This window comes from Leucopleurus acutus (assembly GCF_964270905.1).
Source record: "Leucopleurus acutus genome assembly, chromosome: 10".
Taxonomy (NCBI): Eukaryota; Metazoa; Chordata; class Mammalia; order Artiodactyla; family Delphinidae; genus Leucopleurus; species Leucopleurus acutus.
In genome coordinates this window covers 21,902,966-21,922,562 of record NC_139153.1, presented here as the reverse complement: position 1 = coordinate 21,922,562, position 19,597 = coordinate 21,902,966, and the positions used below count along the sequence as shown (strand labels likewise).

General features: G+C 43.2%; 1 protein-coding gene across 1 annotated transcript in view; it reads right to left on the bottom strand.

Annotated features, from left to right (window-relative positions):
• The window catches only part of EOGT (EGF domain specific O-linked N-acetylglucosamine transferase), a 33,726-nt gene extending 16,119 nt beyond the window's left edge, over nt 1-17,607 (bottom strand). Inside the window, exons 1-9 of the mRNA XM_082849089.1 lie at nt 17,595-17,607; nt 15,902-15,957; nt 13,798-14,021; nt 12,294-12,394; nt 11,580-11,688; nt 9,440-9,534; nt 8,977-9,081; nt 4,827-4,933; nt 1,857-1,960 (exon numbers count right to left, since the gene is read on the bottom strand). Of these exons, the coding sequence (XP_082705215.1) occupies nt 1,857-1,960; nt 4,827-4,933; nt 8,977-9,081; nt 9,440-9,534; nt 11,580-11,688; nt 12,294-12,394; nt 13,798-14,007 (831 nt within the window). The 5' untranslated portion in view covers nt 14,008-14,021; nt 15,902-15,957; nt 17,595-17,607. The remainder of the gene's footprint in view (nt 1-1,856; nt 1,961-4,826; nt 4,934-8,976; nt 9,082-9,439; nt 9,535-11,579; nt 11,689-12,293; nt 12,395-13,797; nt 14,022-15,901; nt 15,958-17,594) is intronic.
• Nucleotides 17,608-19,597: the final 1,990 nt, after the last annotated feature.

The following is a 19,597-nucleotide window of genomic DNA, read 5'->3' as shown; positions in this document are numbered from 1 at the left end:
AGATACAAGGAAGCTTCTGGAAAACCTTCCATCAACTTAACAAGTTCTGCAGGGAAGGACAGGGAGGCGATAAAGCACTGTGGTTGCAGGGCACAGGTCTGGGGGCAGACTGCCTGGACGGGCACCCTTGTCTCAACCCCTGGCTGACTGTGTCATCCTAGGGACGCGGCCTGCCACTCAGCGCCTCAGCTTCCTCATCTGTAAAATAAAGGAACAAAAACCCCAGTCCACGGAGGGTTGTGCGCACTAAATGAGAGCTGCCCATAGCCGGTAACATGGCCTGGAAGCCACAATCTTACGCAAAAAGAGGAAAGGAAAGGAATTCCTGATCCCTTTGCTCCCTGAAACATTGCCAAGCAATGGAACTGAGGAGGCAGCAAAACTGGAACACAAGAGGGAAACACAAATCCGTACAAAGAAGGAGACTAAAAGGGAGCGTTAGCATGCCAGGAATATCAGAACCTGTTCCCATCAATCAGACATGAAGTCAAACTACTACCCGCCTAGGGAGCCATGGTCATGAAAACCTCTCCACACAGCTCCGCTACCAGCCTCCTATCAGCAGAACAAGCATTAGCAAAATCAGTTGCCCTTCTGTACAAGAACCTGACGTTCAGTTAATGCTCTAGCTCTGCTCTCTGGAAACAAGACAGTACGTCTCCCCTATGCTCTAGGTAGCACTGTTTATAATTCTAAAAGACACCCGATGGTTCCATTGCATGTGGACTGGGAAAGAGTACAAGGACTCCTGTAACTGGTTGTGTCTCTCAGGATCCTGGGGGCTTGGCCAATGCAGTTGTTCCAGAAGATATTGGCCCCCATGGGATCTATACCTGTCCCAGGTGGATCCCGTCTCCTTGCATCTGAACTGTGCTATGTGGGCTGCTAGGACTCCCCGGAAGCAATGCCTGATGCTGCCCTGCCAGCAAGCCACGGTTCCCGTGCACTAGCCTTCCAAACAGACTCAGGACAAGAAGGGGGCCTATAAGCGCCCTGGGTGTTGGAATGTCTGGCTGACCCTGAGATGAGTTCTCCGTGGGTGTTCTCACTGCCCAGGTTAGGCAGCCTTTTTCGTGTACACTATACACCACGTGTTCTCCTGCCCACTGTCGCTGTCATGGTTCACATTCAGAGCCCATGTGCTGTGGACCAGGCACTGTGACTGTTCGCACACGGTATGCTTCATCCTCAAAATGACACTGTAATAATCCCATTTCACAGGTGAGAGCACTGGGGCAACTCCCCGAGGTTACCTGGGACGGTGGAGGGGCCAGCTATGGGGAAAAGCAGGGGAAAGGCAGGCAAAGAAAGAGAGGAAGGAAGAAAAGACTGCACTAAAAACAAATAAGCCCAAGCAGGTGGGATTCAACATGTGTATTTATGTGCAGATACACATGGCACAACCTGGCATAAAGCAGGAACTAACAAGGAAGCTGCAATGAAGCAAAACGGATGGTAATTACAAGAGGCCAAACTGTAAACAGAGGCAAGCTCTCCTCTCACGGGTCATGTGGGGAGTCACGGAGGTTAAGTGAATGACAGTCTTTTATGCCCATCTCAGAGGAAATTTGAGCTCCACCTGCCCAAAGGGGGAAAGAAATCTTCTACAACCTCATTCTAAAATTCCAGGAATAAAGGTATATGCATACACCTGAATCTGCCCATATATTATACTTACCTGTAAATTCAGCCACACAGAGGCGTTCACACACAACTGCACACGCATGGATGGATGTCTGTACATGAGCATACGTAAATGTGTGTGTCTTAGAAAATTCCACTACACAAGATCAGAGTCACACAGGTATTAAGCAAGGCAAAGACAGCGCTGAAGCAGGGAGCCTGTTTTTACTTACTGTGTCCCACATCACAACGTGCACATCTGTGCTGAAGGAATTATTAATGTGCTGAGTAATATAAAGATTGATGAAATCACAGAAGTGGTGATACATGTTAACACCTAGAATTGGAAAAAAGAAATCCATGTTAATTAACCCCAAAGAACAAATGGTTACACAATTCTACCCCATCTACTTATAGCATGATAGACTTGTAGCTGAAACCGGTGGGGGGAAAATTAAGACTTTTTCCAAACCTAAAATGATCAGTACACAGGTAGTTCTCAGTTGAAAGATTGACTGTGTTCAAAAATTCACTTTCAAACTGGAAATGAGGAATAAAGTTTCCCATATACACTAAGAAACAAATGATCATTACGTTCCCAGAAAAAATAACAGAAGCCTATTTAACTCAATCTGGGGTAGAACTACAGAACCGTGAAGACTAATCACTATGTTTATGATCATTTATTGTTTTTAAATCAATTGACACCTGGTCATCATGGAAGTATTGACAATGATGGCACTATTAGCATTTTGGTATTTTTCATTCCTGTCTCTTTTTCTCCTATTTAATCATTACTTATATTGCTTCTTGGGAAAACATTAACCAACTATCACTGAAAAGAGCTGAATGTCTCATGTCCTAATTAAAAGAGCATAAACTCTGGAGTCAGAAGAACGGAGTCGAATTATGAGCAAGTACTCGGGCAAGTTTGTAAATTCCAAAGCTTGAGCTTTCCTACCAGAAATAGGAGATCAATATACTTAGGTGCCAGCTTTTAGGTAATGTACCTAAAGCACCCAGCCCAGCGCCTGGCACAAAGTGAAAACTTAGTGAAGACCCGCTGGATCCTGCTGGGTCAGAGGAAAGGGGAGGGCAGTGATGCTATTTTTAAGTTCCTGAGTCCAGCATTCATAAGAAACTGAACATTTTCTCAATCTCTCTCTCTCTCTCTTTCTCTTTCTCAGTCTCTCTCTCTCTCTCTCTCTCTGTGTCTTCTGCCCTCTCTCTCTCTCCTTTCTCTTTCTCTCTCCACTTAGGTATGGAGGACCCAGTATTCAACCTGGAAATGTACAAATCTAAATGGGATAAAACTCCAAGAACTAACATTTAAAATATGCACTTTAAGGAAGGGAAAATGTTGATTAAAAGAAAAACAGTGACTCTCAAAAGCAAAAATCATAAAATATTCTGACTTCATTCCTAGAGCGAATAATAACGTTGTGTGCCAGAAAATAAGGTAAAAAGGACTCCATTTATGAAAGTCAGGCCATTATGCTACACACCTTTAACGTATAAAGTGCTGGACGTCAATTATATCTCAACAAACACAAGAAAAAGGAAAATAATACTCCATTCTTTGTAGACTGGTATCTTAGATGAATGTTTAGAGGGACTTTTCTCTTTCACCCAGAAAAATCTTGCCAAAGAGCATATTTTCAAATAAATAAGAAAAAGACAGTTCTACGGCAACCCATCCCCTTTTCCCAGGTTAGCACACAGCACACGTTAGCTGTCTCATGAATCGTTCAGCAAGTTTACAACATTTATTGAGGGACGCTGAATGCACAAGATGGCACTTGGTACCAGGAGGATTTATAAAAGAGGGAGAAAACACAGGCTCTGTCCTCAAGAAATGGGCCCCAAATGAGTCTTGTTCTGCGGAATACTCATTCTCTCAAGGTAAGAGTTAATATGAAAAGGAACGCTGCATGACAGCATAAGGTAGAAGAAAAAGGCAGAGTTATGAATATAGGAAAGAAATGACACATGTCTACCCTGGCCTATTGTTCCTACTTTACATCCTTTATTGCATAAGTAGCTACATAAATTTAACTGTTCGCACGTGTTCAACCCGCTTTCAGGCAGATCAGTGTTTTCTTTGCCCCGTTTTCATCTGCACATTTTAAACACGAGTCAGGACCTTGAACACAGCAGTTTTACCTGCTCTCATTTCCGAAACCTAAACTCGTCTGATTTCTGAACCTCATAGCTTGTAATATATCACTTAGGACTTCAGAAGGCAGAGCACATTAAAAATATGATCAATAAATTAGAGGAACTCTGAAATATTTGTGACAGGCGGCTCTCTATATTTCACCTTGAGCCCAGCCTCTCATGAATTTGGATGTGGTGTGGCACAGAAACCTCCATCTCTTGTCATGAGAGAGATAACGGAGTACGATTTGTGTTGCTCCCCTCGAGGGCAATGAGTTCACAAAGCATAAGCTGTGCTTGCATGTGGAGAATTAGAAGCTATAACCTTAAATAGGAAAATAATTTTAACTTTTTGTTCAAGAATATATGGCAGGGCTTCCCTGGTGGCGCAGTGGTTGAGAGTCCGCCTGCCGATGCAGGGGACACGGGTTCGTGCCCCGGTCCGGGAAGATCCCACATGCCGCGGAGCGGCTGGGCCCGTGAGCCATGGCCGCTGAGCCTGCGCGTCTGGAGCCTGTGCTCCGCAACCGGAGAGGCCACAACAGTGAGAGGCCCGCGTACCGCAAAAAAAAAAAAAAAGAATATATGGCAGAGCTAACTTCCAAAAGAATTTTAAGTTAACTTTAGTCATGGAGATGATACCAGAAAGTTTGCCAGAAGAGGTCATGGGCCTTCCTTTCCCACCCGCACTATATACATGGCTTTTAATTTTTAAAGAGTTCTACTGAAGCACCAGCTAAATCAAGCGATTAAAGAAACCACATGAGGTAAATGTAGTTACAAAAGGGGTACCCAGTCTTTCTCCTCTCATCTTTTGATTTTGATTGAGTCATTTGATATCAATGTGAAAGTTTCTTCTAGCATGCCAAAAATATAAAACAGTGGGAAGTTCAAATTAGTTCACTTCTTCACAAGAAGAAAGCAAAAAGCTAATCTATTGTTTAATGTCACATTGCTTGCCCCCAAATTATAGGAATATATATATCAAAAAAAGGAACAAAACCACATTAACCAATAAATAAATAACAGACAAATTAACTTCTCACCTGCATCTAATTTCATGAAGTAGGTTGGTTTCTCAATAACAATGTCACACTTAGCATCTTCTACTGGTCTGAAGTTGAGCTGAGTATAGCTTTGTAGCTCAGCAAACCTGGAATTAAGAATCAAGAGATACTTTCAAAGGGATCCTCCCGGACGTCCTACTGAAACCTTGTAACTTAGGATCTTTTCATTAAGCAGATTTTATTTCTAGAAAACACTCTTATAAAGACACGTGGAACTTCTCAAACTTACTAACATTTATGCAACTTGATATCAATCTTAATGTTGACACTAAAAGCAAAAACGATTTTAAATTTCAGCCTAATGTGCAAGACCAACTGGGAACTTTGCTGACAAAGAAAAAATTTACACAGAGAGTTGACGAAAACATTCTACCAGTAAAGTGGGAAGATTTTAAAAGGTTTCTTGCAGTTTGACGAGGCTCAGAAGTAACACTGACCCAGAGAACTTGCTTGGATTCTGAGAAACATGGCATTCCTAGAATTACCAAGTGCCTAGAAAAAAACAGCAGACAGCTATGCTTCCCAGAGGAAAGGAAAGTCTGTTTCTCGGAAAACAACTTTGGAAGCCACTTGGTACAATTTTCTTTCATACAAAAGAAGACAATCACAAGTTAACCTAAAGATTGCTGTAACTCTTCATCTTTGAAACCATGTCTGAGGTAAGACAAATATCAAATAGAGCCTTTTAAAACACACATAATGCTGAAATATTTATTGTAGTGGCTTCAAAATCAGGTCCACAAATTCTGTGATACTTCTTCCTTCAGGAGGTAGAGATGAATATCCTCCCCTGGAGGGTGAGTTGGACTTAGTGATTCACTTCTTTTTTTTTTTTTTAATTTATTTATTTTTGGCTGCACTGGGTCTTTGTTGCTGCTGCTCACGGGCTTTCTCTAGTTGTGGCGAGTGGGGGCTGCTCTCTGTTGCGGTGCACAGGCTTCTCATTATGGTGGCTTCTCTCGTTGCAGAGCACAGGCTCTAGGGGCGCAGGCTTCAGTAGTCGTGGCTCGTGGGCTCAGTAGTTGTGGCTCGCGAACTCTAGAGTGCAGGCTCAGTAGTTGCGGCGCATGGGCTTAGTTGCTCCGCGGCATGTGGCATCTTCCCAGACCAGGGCTTGAACCCATGTCCCCTGTATTGGCAGGCGGATTCTTAACCACTGCGCCATCAGGGCAGCCCTAGTGATTCCCTTCTAAGGAGCAGAATATGGCAGAAGTGATGGTGGTCACTTCCTAGATTAGGGTATACAAAGATCGAGGCCTCCATCTTGGGGCATGCTTGTGCTCTCGAGGCCTCCATCTTGGGACATGCTTGTGCTCTCGAGGCCTCCATCTTGGGACATGCTTGTGCTCTCGAGGCCTCCATCTTGGGACATGCTTGTGCTCTCGAGGCCTCCATCTTGGGACATGCTTGTGCTCTCTCTCTCTCTCTTTTTCCCTCTCCCCCTCTCTCTTTCTCAGACAACATGCTCTTGGGGTAGCTGGCTGCCATGCTGTCAGTAGCCCTACGGAGAGGCGCATATGGTAAAGAAATGACACCTCTGGCCAACAGCCAGACAAGAAAACCCACAGATGACATGCGAGCTTAGGAAGCAGATTCTGCAGGCCCAGCTGAGCCTAGAGAGGGCCACAGCCCTGGTCAACAGCTTGACTGCAGCCTCCTCGGAGACCCTGGCCAGAGCCACCCAGCTAAGCTGCCTCCAAATCCTGGCTATCAGAAACTTTGTGAGATAATAAATGTTTATCGTTTTAAGCTGCTAAATGAGTAATTTATTATACAGCAATAACTAATACAAATACACCCTAGGGAACTATCATGATATCAAAAGGTAGCGGGAAGCAAATATCAAACATTTATTTTGGATCTCAGATATCAAAGTGTGCTAGGAATCAAAATACCCACGAGAAAACAGGAACTCCTACTGCAAAAGTCTGTTAAGTAAGATCCTGCTTTGCAGAGAGTAAAATGATAGACTGTTATCCTGAATGGTTTACTTAGCATGAATGTTTTTGTTTTGTTTTGTTTTTGTTTTGTTTTGTTTTTTGCGGTACGCGGGCCTCTCACTGTTGTGGCCTCTCCCGTTGCGGAGCACAGGCTCCGGACTCACAGGCTCAGCGGCCATGGCTCACGGGCCCAGCCGCTCCGCGGCATGTGGGATCTTCCCAGACCGGGGCACGAACCCGTGTCCCCTGCATCGGCAGGTGGACTCCCAACCACTGCACCACCAGGGAAGTCCTAGCATGAATGTTTGACCTCAAAAATGAACTCTCTTTGACATAAATCATAGCAATATTTTTTTTGATCTGTTTCCTAAAGCAAAGGAAATAAAAGCAAAAATAAACAAATAGGACCTAAGTAAACTTTTTTTTTTTTTTGGCCACTCCAAGTGGTGTGGCATGTGGGAACTTAGTTCCCTGACCAGGAATCAAACCTGTGTCCCCTGCAGTGGAAGCATGGAGTCTTAACCACTGGACTACCAGGGAAGTCCCAGGACCTAAGTAAACTTAAAAGTAGTTGTAAGCAAAGGAAACAGGTGACGAAATGAAAAGACAACCTACAGAACGGGAGATATTTGCAAATGATATGACAGATAAGAGGTTAATATCCAAAATATGTAAAGAGCCATACAATTCAACATCAAAAAAACAAACAACTCCATTAAAAGATGGGCAAAAGAACTGAGTAGACATTTTTCCAAAGAAGACATGCAGAGAGCCAACAGGCACATGAAAAGATGCTCAACATCGCTAATCATTAGGGAAATGCAAATCAAAACCACACCTGTCAGAATAGCTATCACCAAAAAAACACAAATAACAAATGTTGGCAAGGATGTGGAGCAAAGGGAACCCTCATACACCGTTGCCGGGAACGTAAACTGGTGCAGCAGTTACCAATGGGGAGAGGGAATTGCGGAGGGGCAAGACAGGGGTAGGGGATTAAGAGGTTCAAACAATTAGGTATAAAATAAATAAGCTACAAGGATATATTGTACAACAGAGGGAATACAGCCAATATTTTATAGTACCTATGAATGGAGTATAACCTTTAAAAACTGTGAATCCCTATGTTACATACCTGAAACTTATATAATATTGTACATCAACAATACCTCAATAAAAAGAAAAAAATGAACATTATATGAGTGTCCTGTGTGACTGTAAAGGGGAGCATGACAATTTCTAGGATGACAGAACAGTTCTGTAGCATGATTGTAATAGTGGTTACATGTACCTAAGCATATGATATAAATTTTATAGAGCTATACATCCCCCTAAAAAATAAAGAATGCATGTAACCATTGATGAAATCCAAATGTGTTTAGTTAATAATATTGTACCAATGTCAATTTCCTGGTTTGCATCATTGTGCTATGGTTATGTAAGATATTATCATTAGAGGAAGCTGGGGTAAGGGTACAATGGAAACTCCTTGTACTATTTTTAAACTTCTTGTATCATCTTTAAACTATTTTTAAATGTCTACAAATCTCAAGTTATCTTAAAATAAAAAGCTTTTAAAGTACCCTAACTCTTTAATATCTAAAGATGGTAAATTTCTTGACAGAACTAGTTTAATATTCAAAATGTTTTAAATCAAAATGTGTTCTCCAATCTTTACATAAAGTTCAGAAAGCTTCTCAAAGGTGCTTAAAGTCAGGGTAGTGTTTACCTTTGGAAAGGAGGATGGAGGTTGTGTCTGGAAGGGAGCCTGGATGGATGATGGTCTATTTTTGACCCAGGTAAGAGTTACTCAAGTGGGTTCACTTTTTCATAATCCAAACTGTATATTTCTCTATATGGTTGGTATGTACTTCAATAAATGTATATTTTTAATAAATGTTCCCCAAAACACATGCAGAAATTATGAGTTAAAAAAATTCAGTTTTGAACTTTTCTCTTTCATTAGCAAACAGTAAGTACTATATCATACTTCTGAATATTTTATAAATATATATTTAATTCGGATACAACTGATGATTCACTCTGTAGCCACCACTCCCCAGAAGCTCAGGCCAAATTATCTACAAATAGAGTAACATTTTCCATGTGAGAATCCCTACCAAAATCTGCAAGTACCAATAATAAAGACAAATATTTCAGAAACATATTTTCCAAAAAAAAAATCTTACCAAGACTGCAAAGGGCTTTTGCGCTGGCCTTGAGACATCAACATACGAATGTCAAGTTTACAGTGTCCTCCAATTTCCCCGCTCTGGAAAAAATCTTCCTTAAATCTGGTGTACAACAAAAAATTAAGTTGAGCTTGGAAAATTTTTTCATGACTCTGACACGTGGGTTGTAACTAAAGTGGTTTGCCAATTTCCAAAATCAGTTTTTCATTAGAAGTTAACTCTTTATAACAAAATATTTCAAACATACAAAAAAGTAGCAAAATGGTATAAGGAATCTAATGTACCCATCACCCAGTTTCATAATGATAAACTCATTATGACCAATGTGGGTCATTCATCCCCTCCCCCATTCCCCAACCTCATCACCATGTTATTAGGAAGCAAATCCAAGGCTTGCAAATCCTGAAACTGCAAATATTTCAGGATTTCCCTTAGATCTTAACATCTCCCACTGAAGTACCTGTCGTGGTTTCTCTTGATGTTTCTTAAATCAAGGTAGAGATTGGTCGCTCTGCAGTACTGAAGGTAACGGGAACACACTAGACTTGAGTCATTCTGAAATAAGGTTGAGAAATAAGAAAAAAATAACTGCGATTATTAACAATTCCAGGACAGACCGGACTTGTCTGACATCATGCTGACAGCATGTTGCCTTCAGGTTCCAACCACACGATGTGATGAAAAGTGCTTCCCGATGACCACTTCGTTTTCCCTGGCAGACACTGGCCAAGCATACTTTTACCAATTTGCACACTTTTAGGTTACTACGACGCACCCTTAAATGTTCTATCACCTTCAAACTTTAGAGAGTCAGCAGCTGTATTTGTGGTTCATTTCACCCTCCTGGAAAAAAAATAATGTACTCAGAACCCTCACTAACCCCACAGCTATGTGAAAAAGCATCTTCCAAAGACCAGCCAAAGGAAACAAGGAAGAATGCACCCAACAGAGTCATTAAAATGCAAGGCAGGAAGGGCAGTTTGCCAATTTGAATTAGAGGTACTTTCTGCAAACCTTAAAACCTGTGAGAGTCTCTGTCTCCACGGCAGCGCGAGAGCCATGTTTTCTAACTCACTGAGGTAAAGGAGTTTTTGTTTGTTTTTACAAATTTATTTATTTTTATTTTGGGCTGCATTGGGTCTTCGTTCCTGCGCAGGCTTTCTCTCGTTGCGGTGAGCAGGGGCTACTCTTCGTTGCAGTGCGCAGGCTTCTCATTGCGGTGGCCTCTTCCATTGAGGAGCACGGGCTCTAGGTGCACAGACTTGAGTAGTTGTGGCTCGCGGGCTCTACAGCGCAGCCTCAGTACTTGTGGTGCACGGGCTTAGTTGCTCCGTGGCATGTGGGATCTTCCCGGACCAGGGTTTGAACCCGTGTCCCCAGCATTGGCAGGCGGATTCTTAACCACTGTGCCACCAGGGAAGTCCCTGAATGGTGTTTTGGAATCTGGAGTTGGTAAGGGGTCATACCCATAGCACAAAACCTAACAAGGCAGATCTTGGTGAGGAAAGCATTCTGCAAACTGCCTTGGAAGAGGTGTGTGAGGTGGAGGTGGGGCCCTTCCCTGCCCTTTCCACATGAACAGCTAAACTCCAAACGAAGTGTAAAACGTCGTCTGTTAAAGACACCCCTCAGCAGTGCAGGTTAATGCCTTGCCTCCATCTTCCGGTTCAGCCACCTTGTTAGAATCGCTTGAAGTTCTTTCACGTGACACCCTCCAAAAGCACTATACAGCATCTATTCAGTTTTGAAAGCAGTTGGAAGCCATGTCCTCCTTTCAAACATATCAGATAGTCATAGTTTGAGGCAATTAAAATATTTCTGGGTTTAGAATTATTCCCCCCAACATATACTAAAGAAGATAGGTTGATAAATTACATCTTTATAAATGCCCTTGCAAGTAGTTTGGGACACGTGATACACCCTCACCATGCTGTGTTTGTTAGCACTTTGCAGCTTGCAAAACGCTTTTCTGTATGTTTGCTGGCTTGATTCTCACAAACAGTATAGCAGATAGGCAGGGCAGGTATTACCGATGCCACTGGACCAGAGAGGGAGGGATTCCTTTCATAGTGCCATCTATCTTGTCTTTATATTATGATCTAACCACTATGAGTGTAGGGGATTAAGAGATACAAATTATTACGTATAAAATAAGCTATAAGGATATCCTGTACAACACAGGGAATATAGCCAATATTTTATAATAACTAAAAATGGAATATAACTTTTAAAAGTGTGACTGTGTGGGCTTCCCTGGTGGCACAGTGGTTGAGAGTCCGTCTGCCGATGCAGGGGACATGGGTTCGTGCCCAGGTCCGGGAAGATCCCACGTGCCGCGGAGCGTCTGGGCCCGTGAGCCATGGCCACTGAGCCTGCGCGTCCGGAGCCTGTGCTCCGCAACGGGAGAGGCCACAACAGTGAGAGGTCCGCATACCGCGCAAAAAAAAAAAAAAAAAAGTGTGAATGTGAATCACTATATTATATATCTGTAACTTATATAATATTGTACATCAACTATGCTTCAATAAATAAATGAATAAATAAATACTACGGGTGTTTCTGAATAAACACAGTCGTTTATGAAGGGGTTAAACACCCACCATTCCCTTCGGCTGGCAGAGCACATGGAGTTCCTGCAGCCGCTCTCCGGAATACCCAAAGTCAGCTTGCTTCCAGAATATTTCCTGGGCTGATTCAAGAGTGTCCGTCCTGTTAGAAAACAAAAAATTCTGTGATATTCATCTTTTTACTTTTTCTGGACCTTAAATTTTCTTTCTAAGTGTTAAATTGCTAGAAGTCAGTCATTATTTTTTTTAAGTAAACTATCATAATTTAAAAATCTATCCCTCACCACATGGTGTAAGCAAAATAAGTTATTTATAGACTTACTCCCTTATAATAAAAATACAAAACGGAAAGGTATGAAGTTAGGATCATCTGGAACTGAAGACAATGAACTGTTAATTACTGTATTTTCTTTACCCCGTGAACCTTGCGTGTGTTGGAAATACTGATTATACTTAACTCTCTTCTCCAGAACCAAGAGAAACCATCCATTTATCTTCTTAGCATATGCTGGGGGAAAATATTTTCTGTGATCCATACTGTTTTCTCTCTCTGGCAGAGGAAATGAGAGCTATTCCTGTCCCAGTGGGAGACAGTCAAGTTGAACTCATGACTGTGTAAGCAAATTAATATCTAAAGGAATTACTATCTAATACCAAAAGAGTCTAGCTGGGGATTGGAGCCTCAGCATACACTGCAGAGAAAGTAGACAAAGTACAGGGGAAGAGGTATTCCATCCAGAAACTTACCATCCCATATCCACGTAGGTGCAAACAGGGTAACTAAACCTGAACTCTGGTCTGCAGGATTTCTCATAACCCCAGCAGTACTTTAAATTTTCTAAGTGTTTCTGGAACATAAGAGGTATATGTTTAGACTTGTCTACCTTCTTCTGACATTTAGAGAGGACTCAGCTTTTTTTCCATGAGGAAAACAAATTCTTATAGAACTTTCACCTTCATGTTTTATAATACTTATTCATGTAATAGAAATAAGTAAATTCTAAAAAAAGCAGTCTCAAGTTTCTTAACAACAATTATCCTTAATCACCAACCCCTCCCCCACCAGGCCTGTCCTCCCACCAAAAATCTGGGTTTTAGCTAGACTACCACAGATCATTTGAATTGCCGTTTTTTTAACTTAATTAATTAATTAATTTTTAAATGAAATATAGTTGATTTACAATGTTGTATTAATTACTGCCATACAGCAAAGTGATTCAATTATACATATATATATATATATATATACCCACATCCTTTTTTTTATTTATTCTTTTCCATGATGATTTACCATAGGATACTGAATATAGTTCTCTGCTCTACAGTAAGACCTTATGTATCCATTCTATATATAAAAGCTTACATCTGCTGACCCCAACCTCCCACTCCATCCCTCCCCTAACCTCCTCCCCTGAATTGGAGTTTCTTGAAGTAGCTTAATGAAATCAGTGAGGAAACTGATCCTAAAATCAGTCCCTAGAGAGTCACAAAAATTGGAATTTCTATCACCAGAAGAATCACAACTAAACCGAAGGGATCAGCAGATTTACTCATCAATCGAGATCAGCAGAGATCCCGGAAGATGTCACAGCTCTGCAGCCCTTGCGGGATACAGCAGCTGCTGCCGGCCAGGAAGCTTAGGATGCTGTTCTGCGAGGCCCCAGGAGCCGTCCTGATCTGATTCCCAGCTCTGCCTCTCCGCATGCTTCCTGTGCCAGCACCATGGGAAAGGAAATGGCTCACAATGCCCTGCTTTGATCTCTGAGGCCTCTGAGATGTCTGAATGGGCTCCAATCTGAAACCTTTCCAACAACTAAAACAGAAGGAAGGCTGCAGTAATAGTCTTCATTACTTGGAGACAGAGGTGGAGGTGTTATTACCAAAATGAAGTGCTGAGAGATCCTCTGAAGTGCAGATTAAGGAGAGGTGTGAAATTCTCCAGTTACTTTTAACTAGATATTCTTTTCTGCATCAAATGTAATTCACTTCATTTACAGAGTATACAAATAGTACAGGCTGCCTATTTATTTCACTAGTGATTTAGATTTAAAATCTCACCTTTGTGAGTGGGACATAATTCTTAGCAAAGTTGAGTCACTAAGAAGCATTAGATGAAATACAGACACTGACTGACCCACAGTTACAACCAAGAGACTGAAGTCTACTTTCAGGTTCAAGTTACAATGAGGAACTAGTGAACCAGCCTAAATTGCTTCCTTTTAAAAATATACAAGGAGAGAATAGTATTTACCTTATAAGGACAATGCGAGTCTTTCTTACAGACCATGGCAATATGCCTATTATTGTGCAAAAAGAAGGGAATATGCTCTTCTGGCAGGCGGAGGCTGGCATAGTTGAACAGAGGGGCACCCAGAATGCCATCAGTCTGGGGAGGAACTTCGTCTTGGCCACTCAGGGGAACTTCATGAAGCAATGCTCCAAAGACAAGCAGCATAAACATAGCAACCTCCAAACCTAAAGGTCAAATTGACAACATCCTCATTAAGACATATCCTTTCAAAGCCAAAGGCTCAAGGGCTAAGCACAATTACAGTGAACTTCGCTATTTCACTGAATAATGTTCCTTTACTCTACAAATATTGATTGTGCACTTGTTATTTGCCAGGCACTGTGTTGGGAGCTGGGTATACAGAGGTGAACAAAGCAGGAAGGACCCCTGCTCTCACGGAGCTTACAAGCTAGTGGAGTAGACATAAACAATCAAATAAATAACTTCAGATGATGACAAAGGCTGTGAATCAAATAAACCGAGGGCTGGCAAACTTTTTCTGGAAAGGGCCAGGTAGTAAATATTTCTGGCTTCGCAGGCCAGGCAGTGTTTGAGACAACTCCTCAACAGGGCCTTTATCAGGAAAGCAGCCATAGCTATGCTAGAGGAAAGGGGGGCTGTGCTCTAATAAAACTTTATTTGCAAAGATGGGAGGAGGACCTTGATAGGACCCTGTCTGAGTAAGTAAGGTAACGTGATACACAACACAGTACGCTGGTTAAGCATATAGACTTTGAAGCTAGTCCACTGAGGTTTGAGTGTGGCTGCAGCCTAAGCTGTTTGACCTTGAGCAAGTTATTTAATCTTTCTGTGTCTCAGCATTTCCATCTGTAAAATGGAAATCAGAATAACCCTTCCCCATAGGGCTGCTGTGAGTTAAATATTGGTAACGTGTCTAGATGTACCTGGCACGTTAAATGCTATGTTAAGTGTTTATTAAATAAATGTTTAAAGCTACATGGGATGGGGTGGGGGTTGCTAAGTAACGTTTGAGCTGAGACCTGCCAGATGAGAAGCAGTGAAAACATGCCAGGAAGAGAGAAGAAAGGAAGTACAGTGGTTCCAAGCAAGTGTGTACCTGCTGAATAAAAACTAACAATCACTGCAGTATGTGAGAATATGCTACTTTTCTAAGTACCAGGATGCAGCAAGGAACGTACAGTTGAAAACTAAACTCCTCAGCCCTCGTGGAGCTTACATTCTAGGGGGTATAATAGCATCTATGGGGACTTCCCTGGTGGTCCAGTGGCTAAGACTCTGTGCTGCCAATGCAGGGGGCCCAGGTTCGATCCCTGGTCATGGAACTAGATCTCACATGCCGTGACTAAGACCCAGCACAGCCAAATAAATAAATAAACAAATATTAAAAAAAAAATAACATCTACGTTATTAACAACTAAGACTAAAACTAAGAAAACTCCAGGAGTGAGTTTTCTTAGTCTGCCTCAGGGCTGTGCCCTTAAACTCTCCCTGCCCCGCCTTAGTATTGTGAAAAGAGATGATGGTCACGGACCTTACTGCATTTCTAACTCACCCTAGAAGGATTAAATCTCTTAGACCAGATTTCACTTATATTTCACAGATAATAATCATGCCATTTTAGGTTCACTTTAGTGGTTTCTTTGCTCTATTTTTTGTTAAGTGGTCTTCCCACCAGATGATAGAGCCCTGGTACACATGAGCAGCTCCCCAGCAGAGTCTGCTGTCACTGGAGCACACTGGAAAACCCAGCGTTCAAAATCAGTCTTCACTGACTATGGGCGATGAAGATGGAGCCTTTAGTAATAGACTGCTATGTTCAATCAGGCCTCAAGTCCCAAGGCCAAGTAATCATAACTAAACAGTTGGGACACCAAGAAGAAATCCCTTACCCCTCTGGAGTGGGAAATACAGTGGCTCTTTTAGGCAACCCTAAAACGAGTATACTGTTATTTGTTATAAAGCTCACCTGAATTAATATTTTTAGTTGGGACTTCTATCCAACCGTGAGTTGATAGCAATTTCACAAAATTTAAAAATACGTATTAATAGCAACAGTGACTCTAATTATAATGAAAATATTTACCTCTTTAATCCTGAGAACCACCAAGAAGCTGTTGTGATGTTTCAGATATCTAAAATCTGTCAGAAATGAAACATATTACCTTAAAAGGATGTTAAAATAGACTTTCACATCCAGATGATATTTTGAATTAAAGGAAATATTAAGAGAGAAGATAATTTAACAAGATATACCTGTAAGCAGAGGGACTGGCATGTAGTGAGACACGCCTTAAGCAGAAGGCCTGGCTCAGGTGCCCTTTCCTGGCCTTAACAAATACATACTGCTAAAAGTAAGGTTGCAGGTCATAACCCTCAAGACAGCAACTTAACAGAACAGATTCTAACAGCGAGCAGGAAGGAGATGACCCACTTTCCACAGGCACCAACTGGTACAGGCCAACAGGACACTCAGCAGATAAAACACTCCTCGGAGAAAACAATCTGCCTGGTTCTCACCAAAGTAATCCGACTCACCGAATCAAACTGCTCCCTAGGCTCTACTACAAATCTGAGCTTTCAGATTCAACAGGCAGAATGGCCAATCCTTTGCTCATCCCTCCAGGAAATAGGTCACTGCTATGACCAAGTCTTGACCTTTGGTTATCCAAATCCATTGTCCTGGACTGAGCTCTAGCCATAACTAAATCCACTGATCCATGAAGGAGTAACGCTTAGGTCAAGGGAAAAATCTAAAGACTCAGATCAGAAACCTGGCTTTTGCGGAGAGCATGCACCCGCTTGCATGAACTAGGAGTGGCTGCTAGTGCTTGAAAGCACAACCTCGGGGCCTGGCAGAGCCCTTCTGGTGTTGAGTCCTCTTGCAAGAGCCCCTGAGGGATGGGAGGGCGCACTTCCCCAGCAGATAGAAGCTTTAGCAGCTGAGCTACTTTTTCCTTCAGCACAAAACAGCTGTTTCCACAGGCCTAAGAAGGGGAAAGGAAAAACGGAGAGGCCTGAAAGATGATGAGACATGAAAGCCCGAGGCTGATAAGGAACACAACGGGTGAGAGGGGGTGATGTTCTGTGACAGAGCTTGCAAAAGTTTAAAGAAGGCAGTGGACGGGTGAAAAGTTAAACGCATCTGAGACCCACAAGGACTCCTAAAACTGCTCGCCCCGGCAAATGCTAGAAGTTTTCCACGGCAGGAAGTTAGAAAGGGCCTGTCTGAGATGCCCAGGTGAGGTCCACCAGCTGTCTGCTAGAACGTCAGTGAAACCAGGGCGGGGGTGGTCAGCGGCAAGCGCCCTTCGGCGGCCTCGATGCTGCGCTGGGGTTTGGGGCGCAGAGATCCCCGGGGACCGCCCAACACCCAACACCGCACTCCCCACCCCCGGTCCCTGGCGCGCCTGGGAGGGGCCTGGAGAGCGGCTCCGCCCCGGCCTGGGAATCCCGGTCAAGGGGGCGCTGGCCGGGGAGCCGGCATTCTTCCCCGCGTCCGGAGGGTCCCCGGGGTCCCGTGCGCCGCGGCAGGCGCCATGAAGAGACCGAGCGCTCGGAGTCGGGAGGGTCAGGATCGCCTTCCCCACGTCCGCCTCTTCGGCCCGCGGGCAATGGGAGGGCGCAGGCGGACCCGTGGAGAGGCGCCAGCCCTCCGGGAAGCCGCGCAGGGAGCGGGCAGAAGCGCCCACCGCGCGCCCGGCCCCAAGAGCCGCTCAGCCTGCCGCGGCACACAGGGGGACGGGTGAAGGCTCCGCGAACCCCGGGGCGAGTCCCACCTGGAGTCGGGCGAACCGGGGCTGCGGAGAAGGCAGCGGCGGCGGCGGCTGCTCCGGAGGAGGGAGTCGTCATAACCGGCGACTGCAGCTCACCGGAAACCTCGGGCGCCGGAGCCGGGCCAGGGGGCGCCCGGGAGCCGCCGGGACACCTAGGCCGGCCCGCGCGGGGAGGCGGACCCCCGCCGCGCCGGGGGCCGCCGGGGCAGAAGCCGGGCCACGCGGGCCGGGCGGGGGCTGAGAGCGCGGGTCCCGATGGCAGGTCCGCGGGGACCGGGCTCGAGGGGTACCGTCTGCGGTTCCCTGCGTTCTCCCGCCAGGGCCAGAGAGCCAGGCTGGACTGTCCTCCTTGGGAGGGATAAGGCCCTTAAAGGACCCTGGGACGGGTTGGGTAGAAAGCCTGACTCTCCTTCCCTTCTTCCTTCTCATTGCGTTGCACTGAGGCGGAGTTATACTGTTTTCTTAATTAGAGCCGAAGTTGCCGCTCTCACTTTCATACGTGGGGCCTGCCCGTAGTTGGCAGCACTTTCTGGTGGCCAACCGGAGGATGGGAGGATTCTTTGGAGTCCTTGAATATTATGTAGTAATACTCTTGCCTCTCTTCGTAACTATCCGAAAACTCACCAAGGTCAAATGCCGCTTTGTGGAGTTGTATTTTTATCGTTTTATTATTTTATAATTATTTAAATTGCAATTGCTTAATTATTTTATCATAATTATTTGAACGCCCATCTCCCATACTTCTACTCTTGGCGCCCTCGGTTCTCATAGTATGCTGCGTAGTACAGAGCACAGTTAAGGTGAGCATTATTGATTCAACTTTAACTGATCAAAGTTGGTATCATCAAAATAAACTTACGCTCAGACACATAAAATCACCCGCATTAAGTACTATGATCATAAGAAAATACAAGTTTGTTACCAAAGGCTTACATAATCTTCAAATAATTTTTTCAGATACCGTTATGAGAACAAGTTCCATTAGTAACTTGCTAAATGAGTAACATTATCTGGATGTTTTCTTTCAAATAACAGCAATGCAAAAACACACGGTACTTGATATGTGCCAAGGATTATTCTAAAGCACTGTACAGTATTAACTCGTTTACTCTTCATGTAAAAGACTCTGCCTCTAAAGGAAGTACTGTTCTATTATTTCGTACTTTGCCACCCCTTACCAATAAGCAGAGCAACTTTAAAAAGTGCTTTCTCAGCTTACTTGCCATCAATCTATTTTGTCACATACAGGAAATATAGCTTTCCTCTTAGTTGATTCAAAATGAATAAACAAGCTGGCCTGCCCCTGAGTGATATGTGATAAAGATATAGGGAAAAATACATAGATTTTTTTAAAGAACGCATGAGAACAATATATGAGAAAGGCTTCTAAAAATATGTTAGTCTCATTGCAAGAGCAGACAAACCAATCCAACTGTTGGGAGGTGCACATGGTGCTATTTTAAATGGCTAAATATTAAGTTGTGGTCATTCTGGCTCAGGGGAGACAAAATGTGATGGGGCTTTAAGAACATGAGGTTGTGTTCTATCGCACTGTAACAGCCATTCTTAACACAGAATTTCCCTCCCAAAATATTAATGTTAAAATTTAGTTTTAAACAATAAACTCAAACGTCTATTAACAGGAGACTGATGAATAAACTATGGTATATTCACACAATGTAGAGCTACGCAGGCGTAAAAGAGGATTGAGAAATATCACTATGCACTGCAGGATATATTATTGAGTGGAAAAAGCACAGTAGAAGAAGAATGTGCAATATGCTATCATTTATTGAGGAAAGGGAATATATATGTATATATTTATGTATATAAATTGTTATTTACAAATAGAATAACAACATTAAAATGATTACCTATGGGGGAAGGAGGGAATATAGGTAAAGGGGACAAAGAAGATAAGTTCTCTGAATATACATTATATACTTGTGACTTTAGAATCATGTAAATATTTTACATTATAAACTAAAACTAGGGACTTCCCTGAT